Source organism: Acyrthosiphon pisum, chromosome X (genome assembly GCF_005508785.2).
Source record: "Acyrthosiphon pisum isolate AL4f chromosome X, pea_aphid_22Mar2018_4r6ur, whole genome shotgun sequence".
Taxonomy (NCBI): Eukaryota; Metazoa; Arthropoda; class Insecta; order Hemiptera; family Aphididae; genus Acyrthosiphon; species Acyrthosiphon pisum.
In genome coordinates this window covers 47405238-47417320 of record NC_042493.1, presented here as the reverse complement: position 1 = coordinate 47417320, position 12083 = coordinate 47405238, and the positions used below count along the sequence as shown (strand labels likewise).

Below are 12083 nucleotides of genomic sequence, written 5' to 3'. Positions count from 1 at the left end.
GAGTTGTTGGTCTCCGTCATTTAGCTATAGAAGGGACACGGAAATTAATCTTTTTTTAATCCCAAATTTTAACGTATTTTTGTTTTTATTTTACTGAAAAGACTGAAAACATTATTTTATTTTATTTGTACAACACAACAGAGCTACAGCATAAAAGGTAAGATCCACTAAACGATAAAAACCTACACTACAGTGCCGTTCATTGAAATAATAATTTTGAACGCCACGAAAGTAAAATTTTCTATCTAACTGGCTTACATCGGCAACCAGACAGTTGAACATTATAAAAATATAAATTATTATTATACTTAAGTAGGTATAATGTAGTAACTCTATATCTAATATTTACTATTATCTATTATGTTATTATGTTATTGTTTCGCGTATAAGAATGGTGTTCGCTTGTGCCGTTCAAAATTTTGTCAACATATTGGAACGATTAATATTATTTATTTATTTAGGCATACATTTTGTATATGTAATAGAAAATAACAGTCAAGGTATATACATAATATAAGCAGAGTGATTTTATAACAATCATTTTGTCAGTAACTGTTTGTGTGTACTGTTTGAATACATTTTTTTGATACATAATAATTATAGGAAATCATTAGAATTTTAAGTACGATTTCGGTATGGTCGTATGGACTGACACAAGGCCATAAGGGGAGGTTCCTGCCCTCAAAAATGTTAACGCACTACTAAACTATCCTTATCAAAACTATCTATAATATTATGTAACTCATTAACTAATGTTAGTGGTCAGATATTTTTAAGGTTTTTAATTATTAATTAACACAATTACACACAATTCAATTTCAAATCATTAGTTACTTTTTACATTAATGTAATTAAAACAAAGTAAAAACTTAAAAACCCTATAAAAAATGGTAAATACATTTTTTTAACGTCTTGCTATTGTGAGTTTAAGTTGCTTGAAAAATATATAGTTTGAATAGCACATAAACTTACCCAGAAAATGTCTGCCTAAAAGAATCACTTCGTATATTATACGTAGGTACATACGTATTAGACATACTATACAGGTACTGGATATACGTTTTGATAATTATAATGGGAAATATTTTATATAACATATACCAACTGTTACCAACCATTGTTTGCATAATAATCATAACATAGTTAGGTATACCTACCAAGCAAATTGTCATAATTTAAATAATTCGATATGCCCTAGTTTCACTGCTGTTTGTTTTATCGGCTCACCGCGCGCAGTCCGTGCCTACGCCTACGTGTTTTCAAGGTTTCAACTACGATACACACACGTAGTATATTATCGTTTGATGTGTGTTTGGATTTGTTAGTATGACTGAACGGCTCGCGCGTTATGGGGGAACAAATAGGGAATCGGGTCTCCGGTTGATTATTATGTTTGTCGACTTAATAAAGGAATTAAATTAAATTGATTAAATACCGTTGACAAAGTGTTTTCATCTTCCAGCGATTTAATAATGTGACATTCACATGCGAACCGCTATCGGTATAGGTTTTTTAAAGTAAAATTTATTTAAACAATAATAGGTAAGTGAAATTAATATTTTTTAAAAGAGAAACAGATCTAAATAATATATTAATGTATGTTTGAAATTGAATCGAATTGAACAGTTATATAATGTATTAATATATATATGTATAAATATAATTTCAGTAGATAAAGAAATTGTAGGACAAATATACAGGAACTTGTTTTTTATACAGTTTAGTGTTTACCAATATCAATATGGTTCTACAATAAAAATATGATACCTAACGTACTTACTTTTTTTATTGAAAACTATTTTAATATATTTAATATTCATATAAAAGAAAACACATCTGCACCTACTTATATCATTATTGTTTTATGTATAAATGGAAGTGGAATACCTGAATAATATATTATATTATTATGTACCAATCTTTAAAAAGCAAGACCCCTTCAGCACCGTTTTTTAATTACATTTTTGAATGTACCTAAATATAAATATTATCATTGATTACAGGTAAATAGTATACTATTATACTATGTATAATCAATGATATTATTAATCTTGTACTCATATTTATAACTGATTTTAATTTGCCACTTTTGTCCAAGCTTTCAATTCACAGTTAGTAAAAACGTTCCGTTCTTTCATATTTATAATCTAAATAAAATTTTTAGTTATTAGGTACCTAGGTTTAAGACATATAATCAGTTACATGATATTTCATAAACATATACAAACGTACAGTTTTATTTATAATAAAATAAGCATATTAACATTTGTATCTCTATTTGAGGCATTTTCAAAAATATAATATATTACTCGTGTCGACTTATATTAATTTTGCTGTATAGATACAGTCGTCATTCTGTAAATTGAAACTGTTTATTACTACCCACATACTAATAAATAACAAAATGTATTAAGCTCAAATTTCGATGACAGGAAAGTAATTATAAAATAACGATAAAATAATAATGTTTTATCTAATTTTTTAATTAGTACTTACCTACCATTTTAAAGGACACGCGTAATGTACATTTTTCAAAAATAAAAGTTTATAAAAAAACGGTATCCAATTCATGTTAGTTGGAATTAAATATTTATTTCATTACCTACTCAGTATAAAGTAATGATTACAAATTAAAGTACATATATATTGTATAAATTAATTTCTAATTAGATATATAATATAATACAGTTAAGTATCTATTAAACTATTTTATAGCAAACAACGAATTACTACGACATTACGTACGAGTGTACATGTACATGACTAGGTATTGAGTAGGTTGTGTGGTTTGCAAAGAGTGGAAATTCTATTATAACTTTTGGCTATTAATTAATATAATAATAATTAAGTAAAATAGAAGTGCTAATATTTTTGTACAAATGTAATTATTATGTTAATGTCTAATGATAATTATTTAGGTACTAGTATAAAACATTATTACATTTATTAGTAATCCACATTGATACTCAAAATATTTTTTTTATTAGTAGGTACCTATCTGATAATAATACAGTAACATAAGTATCTGTAATAACAATTTAATATTTCAATAATTTATATATTTTCTTCATTATGACATACACAACTACAGAGGCTATTTTTGCCTATTTTGTCATCAGCCCATATAAGCATGTTCACACTAAAGGGCTAAAGCATAGTATATTAACTAGGCCCTTTCATGTCTTTTAAAAATATAATTATATATTTATTTAATGTTGAATTGGAGTTCTTATAACCTTCTGCTTCCACAAATAGCTTAGAACAATACAATCGAAATATTAATACGTTCGTAAAAATATTAATTCCATTATTTGTCTTTATAAAAGTTATTAGGTTTATTTGTTAATTATCATGATTGGTATCTTCCTTGCTTTTCGATATCGAACAGTGAATATAAAATAATTGACAGCGATAATGTTATAGTGACAAAGAATAATTGAAAGAGCTGTATATAAAGGAAACAAATACAATTTTTTTTAATTAAATATTAATTATAAATATATTTTTAATTTTAAAGGACGAATTTTTATGGGGACGTATTTAATTGCCTTTTTTGATCCCCTTTAATCTACTTCTATTGTGTATTTTTATCATACATCTATAAAGTTCATTTTTAATTTATTTATGTTAAAAAACATTGTTTAATATACCTATATACTTGTTATATATGATAAATTTAAAATACTAATAGGAATATTCTAAAGCAAAATGTTAATTTATTATAGATACTTTATCAATATAAAACACAACATATTCAATATCTTGTACCAAATAAAATTCAAGTCACATACTCTCATTACATGTTTAATTTCAACTATCTACCTATTGTTTGTTAGATATTTGGATCGCAGAAGTGTCCAGACCTATTTTTTTCGTCGTGTATAAATTAAATACTTAAATATTGTATAATATTTAATATAAATCTGGACAAGACCCGTTGGTGATTGTATGACCCCAACATTTTGAAAATAGTATCATGATTACTTTATTCTCATAACTGAAAATATAAACACATAAAAAGTATAAAAATAAAATATTAATATACATTTAAGAACTTCAAAATTATTTACATTGTAAAACTTCGCAGGTCGTGCATGTGCAATGTGTGTATATTATGCACAACGTCAACCCGCATGATTATAATATAATCTGTAATGACCTATAATGTCTGATACAAAGTACACGACCAACACGCGATTATTATATTTAATAATAAATAATAATTTATCTGGAATCTTTGGTACAACTTGGCCAACGGTACTATACATTTTTATACCATATTAAAAAAAATTAATTTATGTTTAGGTTTGAACCAGAAAATATTATTTTGTTATTAAATAGATTTTGAGTGAAATGTTTCAAAACGTTCAAAAGGATCAGTAAAATTCGTAAATATTTATGATATAATAAGTTCCATATTTTCCAGTTAAAAATTAAATATAATTACATTTTTTCAAATTGTTCCGTTCGATTTATAGATATTTTTTGGCCGAGTTAAAATATTTTTACAGAATTAAATCAGACAACGTAAACTAATATTCATTTTGTCAAAACTTTGGGTCGTTTGAAATACAATTGACAGTAGTAGCGAGGTCCTTTAATAGTTATAATATTTTCTTAGTAGGTACCAGTAATGAATAATCTAGCCTCTTTTTACGATGAATCTTAAGAAGACAAAGAAGACATATTTTAAACGGTTTACTGTGTACCTACAGAGTATTTTATGTACCTATAACTTATAAGTCACTAGATGGCATAAATATATTGGTCTCCATAGAATTTTATTATTCTTTAACTCTTTATAAATAACATTAGATATATCATATACAATATTATATTATACATTATTAGAATTTCAAACTTATTTTCCCTATTTCTTCTTAGTTTATTTTTTGATGAGCGCCATCACCACCTGGACGTAGACAAACAAAAGTAATTTTGACTTTTTGAACAATATACGATGACATACAAGTCTAAGTTACGTTTACAAACTTATTCAATATTATTTTTTCATAAAAAGTTATTTTGAACTATACCTATTTATTTTTGACCCTAACTCATCTAACTCCACCTACCCTAACCCAACAATACAATGTTATTAATGTTGTTTATTACTTCGAATATAATATCGCGTTTGACTTTTGTCATTACTTATTAGTTATTACCCATTGTCCATTACTTATTAGTTTATTAGCCTACTGCAGCCGTCATTATACTTTTACACGTCGTCCCAATAATAATATTGTATTGACACGAGCACCCTTTTAAAATTTAAATGATTACAAGTCGTAATAATAAGAAAAAACTATATTTTGATATTAACAAATAAACATTTTTTAGAAAAATGTCCTGTTTCTGATTATGAAATAAAAAATACAGGTGGTTAAAAAATGTAAATAATAATAATGTAATAAAGTTTACAAGAAAACAACCATACACGCTTGTGATTTCCGTCTTACCTACGTACAACATGGCAAATTTTACTTTCTTATTTTTGAATTAGTTCAAATTGATTTCTTATAAAACTTGAAAGTTGATAGGTAAGATTATTATGCGGTATATCTTTGAGGCTTTTTTTTATATTTTATTTACGAAACCAGTTATGAGCATTTTAAAAACTGTGAATTTTTGTAAATTTTAAAATAATCATAACTTACTTCAAAATTAAAATGTCAATAAAAGCCTCCGAGATGCCCTAGATAATAATCATATCTTTAAATTTAATAAGAGGTAAATTTAAAATAATTTAAAAAATAACAAAGTCAAAATTGCTTTTTTCAAATTTATACTTTGTAAGAAGGAAACAACACAGTATGGGTGTCTTCCTAAGGATGTCAGTGTACTGTTTATTTTATCTCTCTGGTCCTGCAACGTAGACAAAACGCATTCACGCAAAATATTATTTTTTTTTTGTTTTTCTTAATTTTAGACCAAAAAGTAAAACTGTAGAAAATATTATTTTTTAGGATAAGACTGTAAAACTTGATTGACGATTTGTCAGTTGTCTGAATATTGTCTCGTCTATATTTTATGTAAAAATAACTCAAATGTATACAACTCAATTATATTTATTAATATTAAATAAAAACAAAATTCTGGTTTGAAAGGGTTGGAAAACCACAGATAATAATCATTGTTAATACAGGTAACAATGATATTATTATTAAAACAGAAAAATAGTTTTTTTGGACATATTAAGTATTATTAATAAATAATAACTATCTACCTACCTACCTACCTACCTTATAAAAGTAATAAAAACTGCAGTACATGTATAAGACATTTTTTTTTTCAATTATGACCTATAAAATGAATGTAACCAGGTTAATGGATTACAGGCGTATCTCAACTATAAATTATGTACCTATTGTGGATAAAATTAGATATATTTCCGAGTCGTGTCCCGTGGGTAGATGGGCGACGCCGCTACGAGTGACAAAGACAATATTATAGTGCTATATTATGTATGTAGGTATATCATAAATAATAAATCATATTGTACTGTATACTTATTAGTTATTACTTACAATAAACATTATACGTACAGGTAAATACATTTGTACGCATCTATATAGAATCGTGCGATAGTTTTATATAAACGATAGACACACCGAAACTTTAGCTTTTATTACGAATTAGATAGGTTAGTTAGATAGGTACCGTGCATTATTTTTTAATTATACATATTATCAAACACAACTCCTTTGATACTCAATATAACGAATACAACACTTTTATTTTATTTATTTAACTATTGGTTGTTTTTTTTTTTTTCGATCGTGTTATTTAAAAGAAATATAATATAATGAATAATTTATTGAAGAGAGAATTTTATTTAGGGATCCGTTATATTTGCGTAGTATAAATACCTAATACCTGTACTATATTTCATATCGATAAGTCAAGCAAACACTTTGGAAAAATAAAGCATCATAATTCATTTTATAAATATTTGTGCGTGACTTATTAGTTATTATCTACTGTTGACATAAAATAATCTATTTTTATAACTACGGAAGAGAACCAATTCAATTAAAAACAAACAAGGTTATCCTAGTACAAATATTTTACCCTAAACAAGAAGACTCATGAATCACGATCAAAATGCGAGTCACTATAATGAATATGTTAAACTTGAATCCAGTGATATACTGATATAAAATCATTATACGTTTTATAGCTAAACGAAAAACAATTCTGAGCGAAGACGGTCTATGTTTATATTATGATATAATTGCTTAAATGTTAAAGTAATTTGTTTTATTATTTTATTAGTAATAGTGTAATATAGTAGGTTGAATTTATTTTTGCCAAAAAAACATTGCATTTGAAAATGTCATTGTAAAATGTAATAATATTATAGTACTTTAAAAGTTTTAAGTTGCAAACAATATTTTTTTAATTACAACAAAATAACTAAAATTGTTATTCTTTGCTTAACATCATATTTATCCAAAATTGAACCTAAGTTATATCGTCTATCGAAAGAAAAAAGGTTTATATTTTTTTTTGTTTTTTAATTACTTATAAGAAACCTTGTTTTGAATTTTCAAGGCTTACTGCTTAGCTATAAAAATGAAATATTATTTTAAATTTTTAACTACAAACTTATTGCAAATTGTCGTAATTTTGATGAGTGTTGTTGTAAAGCTTAGTTTATCACCATAGAAACGAATAAAATGTAAAAATTACCTAATTACCAACTAAGTATAGTACTCACTGGCCACTAGGTATACAATTAATGGTTACTCATGAATCCATATTTATGAGTCATAAATTTTCTTCAAAGCGGAAAATTCTTGTACCGTGCTACGTTTATGTCACACGATTACCACACCTACTTATATTTTTATCAAAAATAATTAAAATAAGACTAATTAAAATTTTTTATGCTTATAAATACCACAAAAAGAATCAAATTTTAAAATAATTTAAACATATTATAATGTATAGAAAATGCTACAATAAAAATTTGGTAAAAATTACAAGGTTTGAGTTAGACCAAAAAAAAAAAATTGATTTGTCATAAACAGTTTTTGCTTAAAAATTGCCGTTTTCCTTATTTTTTTAGATACTGAGTGGTGTAATAAATTTATTGATTTTACAAAGATGTGTATTTTTTTTTGTGTTATCACCTTTTAAGAGAGTAAAAGTGATTAGATTTTCTTCAACAGTAACTTTTCTGTTAGGAAAGTGAATCTAATTGGTACTTTGAGGAGTCAAAAGTAAAAATTTTCCAGTAGTTTTCAAAAGTGCCGTGAAAAACAAAAGCAAAATTAAGGAAAAGTGAGAATTTTAACCCAAAATCAATTTTAGTTTTTGGTGTAACTCTAAAACAAATAGCCGTAGGTACATGACATTTTGACTGAATGTTTATATTAACAATTTCTATACACCATACCATTTTCAAAATATTACGACTTATTTTAGCTGTATACGGACATTTTCAGTTTCCAATGTTTTTAGTATTTTGTTCTATAAATATTAATAAAATTTTATTTGTTAGGTAAGAAAGCTTGACAATTTAATAAAAGGCTCTTAATATATTGTTTCAGAGACAGATGAAAAAATATCATAATTTATGATCATAGACTGTGACATAAAGGAATCCATTAACTTTGTTAATAATTTTAAAATGATAATTTTGAGATATTTGGTAAATTATAACTATAGGCACCTGCATTGTAATACCTAATCTATATACATATGCATAATTGGAGCAGAAGTGACAATTACTCTAATATTCAGGTAAAAGTGAAAGAGATCAACAAATTTTTTAAATTTAAAATAAAGTATCAAAAAAAATTAATTGGCTAGCATATGCATATAATACAAAATAATATTATAATATCAGTTAATGAAACTGTATTAAGGTATAATTACTGCAGAATATATTGTTCTGTACATGATTGAAAAAGACTATCCATCTTCATTATTTTACTAATTATAATTTTGGTTTGAGTCTCGAGAGTCATCGCCTTATCTAGAGCTCATAAACTTTTTACTTTATAATCAAAATTAATCCATTTCTTCTGGGAATTGCAACCATGGAAAATACTTTTGTCCCTTAGCGAAAACGCCTTCATTTTACACTGTATACCAGCTATGACATAAATATTGAATTCGTAATAATCAATGTTGTCAAATTTAAAATTAAGTAGGTACCAGAATTAAAATTGTAAGTCGATCACCATATTCGTGTCATTATTATCAAGTGCATAAGCTTAAATTTAAATTTGTTTTAATGTTTTCTATGAAATTATTTGACTAGAGATAGATAGTAAAATTAGTACACATAGGCGTATAGTTTAATTTATTCAAGTTATATATTTCTCCGCAATTAATAATTATGAGAATTATGTAACGCGTATGAAATAAAAAAATATGCAGTATAATATTATATATTTTAAAATGTAATATAATGTAATCATATTATTATAATGTCTTCAAATATTTTAATATTTTTTATGAACATCATATTAAAGATGTTCTGAATATTTGTGTGTTGTATATAAATGCATATTTGAAAAATATTTATGAAATAAATGCATATTATATAGGTATTAACATATTTACGAGTATATTAGAGTGCACATTTAAGACTCTCATAACGCATATTTGCATTTTTTTATGAATATATTTCGTGGAATTTTTACGCGCATAAATGATTATTCATTTTTTTACTTTTTTTTCTGAAAATAAAAATGACAAAAGTACTATTAAACGGTAATAGTCTGTTTTAGGGTTTAAATATACAAATAGTGTTTCATGTGTAACAAAATACATTAATATTTTTTTATCTATCGCACACAAGAAAGAATTTGAACCTTTTAAATCGTGTTAAAATTTGCACAAAACCTGATTGACATGACGTATTTTATTATGATATTAATAATGCTACGATTTAAATAATATTTTTACAGATTCGATAATTTATGCAACTCTGAACGGCTGTAATGCTTGATTATGACAGACGAAAAATGTCAATATGTTTTTCAAACAAATCAGAAATACTGTTTAGTTGCGGCTGCGAAGATTTATGAAAAAAATGTCTTCAACGATATAACATAATAACAGCCATCAATATTCAAATCATAATAATTTGTTTATTATGATACAAACACTTCGGTGGCAGGGCTATCCGGTGATGATCTCACGACTGTATAAGTACATGTTGAATTTTTCATAGTGTTCTTTTTTTGTTAAACTTTAAACTTGAGCAATACTTATTATATGTATGTAAATACGTAAGACAAAACAAACACTCCAAACTGTGATATATCTCCTATATTTTTGTTACATAAAGCTGCTTAGACAGTACATTTAGCTATCCAAATATACCTTTATATTATTCAAAAAATTATACTTACGTGCTATGAGCGAGAGCCAATTCTTTTGCCCTCGGCTGATCGACTATTTAGCTATCGTCGGAGCTCATCCCAATTCTTCAAAAAGAAGTTCTTTATACGAGTTACAAAACAATGGATCCAACAATGATGAATACTGTGGAGTCAGTTCAACGGTGTCCAGTAATGATGAAAACTTTTATATTCAGGTATCTACAATAACTTTTACATCTTAATATCTTATTGTCCATTAATTAATCATTCAAGAAACGCTTTCTGGTGAAATATAGAAATTAAAGTTTTTCCCTATAGTATCTTTCCTAAACGTCCGTAAACTTTAAACCTTTTTTCCCGAACAATCTTAATATTTGGGCAGTTGGCAGTTATTGCTGATCCTCAGACTTCGACTTTAAGGAATATTTGACGATCTCTGATCCACACTCTAATTGGTTAGGGACATGATTGTGATCACCAACGTTGGGTGCAAAATAATTTTTATTTTCAAAAATATTGAACGCAATAATAATTCTCGCTCTACATTATCTGCACTCTTTCCTGCGTAATTTTTGAAATTTCCAGTAGGTTTTGCTGTTGACTGGTAATTTAGTAAATAAACATGTAAATAAAACCACCATACATTAATTATGTCTCACCCAAAATTCTAATTTCAGCTTTGATAATTAAGTAAAATAAAATAATTTTAGTATATAATTCATAATAAAACACATTCGTTTTTTCAATCTTGGTTGAATATAATCTCAGAAAATATCAAAATATCAAACACAGTTCAATTTCGATATAAATTCTAATTTATAAGTTTCACAGCTGTTTTATGCTTAAATAATTTTGATTATAACAAAAAAAATTTATTGCAAATTTTACCTATTATAAATGTATACAATTATATTAACTTGATGATTTGGATAACTATAGAACCCAGAATTACTCCGACGGTATCCAGCAGAAGATCATAAAGATTTTATATTACCTGAAACAATGTCATATTTTTGTCAACCAGAAGGATGCGTTTCCTTCAAGCATAGCCGATCTGAATCGAACAAAGTTACGTCATTTGTATTTACACTAACGGATAAAGATACAAGTTAGTATATAATTCAGCTTGAGAAATCTAATCAATAATAGTTTTAATACTACTTTTATACTTTACATTTTTGTTTGATAAATACATTTTTTTTCCCAATAGCCCGAACTAGATACGGCGTGTGTGTAAATTTTTATAGACGCGTTGGTCAATGTTATACGAATAATTCAAAGAATATCAACATAAATGATGAACAGAGTGCAAAGAAACCACAAAGCAATCATTCGTCGGTATTTTTAAGATGGTAATACTTCAAAATAACTTAATAAACAGAACGTCAAATTTTGAAAATAAAAATATTGGACAAATTTTTACGTGCTCATGACGTCATTAATGACTTCTTCATTAAAAAAAATTTTAATGAGTTTTCTAGTTTATCAAAACTATTTTTACATTATCGAATTTATTTATTATAAATTTATTTCTAAGTACGACCTATTCTATTGCTAACCATCAACTAATTATATTTAGATACTAAACATAATAAATATTAAGTTATAAAATATATATATATATTATCCCTAAACACAAGCTTAGACTGCCACAACTCAAAATTAATTAATTTTGAGTTATGACTGCTTTTGAATAGTAAACATGTAGTTCTATAGAATGCAAGAACGTTACATTCAATATCA

At 25.9% G+C, this 12083-nt stretch overlaps 1 protein-coding gene across 9 annotated transcripts in view; it reads left to right on the top strand.

Moving 5' to 3' along the window:
- Positions 1-12083, top strand: part of LOC100169487 (MAP kinase-activating death domain protein) — a 42540-nt gene continuing 30457 nt past the window's right edge. For 7 of the 9 annotated variants that reach the window (XM_008189741.3, XM_008189740.3, XM_003247794.4 and 4 more), the window contains exons 1-4: positions 1-157; positions 9924-10555; positions 11280-11448; positions 11551-11692. In XM_008189741.3, coding sequence (XP_008187963.1) covers positions 10376-10555; positions 11280-11448; positions 11551-11692 — 491 coding nt within the window. In that variant the 5' untranslated portion in view covers positions 1-157; positions 9924-10375. Of the gene's footprint in view, positions 158-1032; positions 1543-8625; positions 8749-9923; positions 10556-11279; positions 11449-11550; positions 11693-12083 lie in introns of those variants that run through there. The other 2 variants (XM_016808368.2, XM_029486740.1) reach the window with 2 other exon arrangements.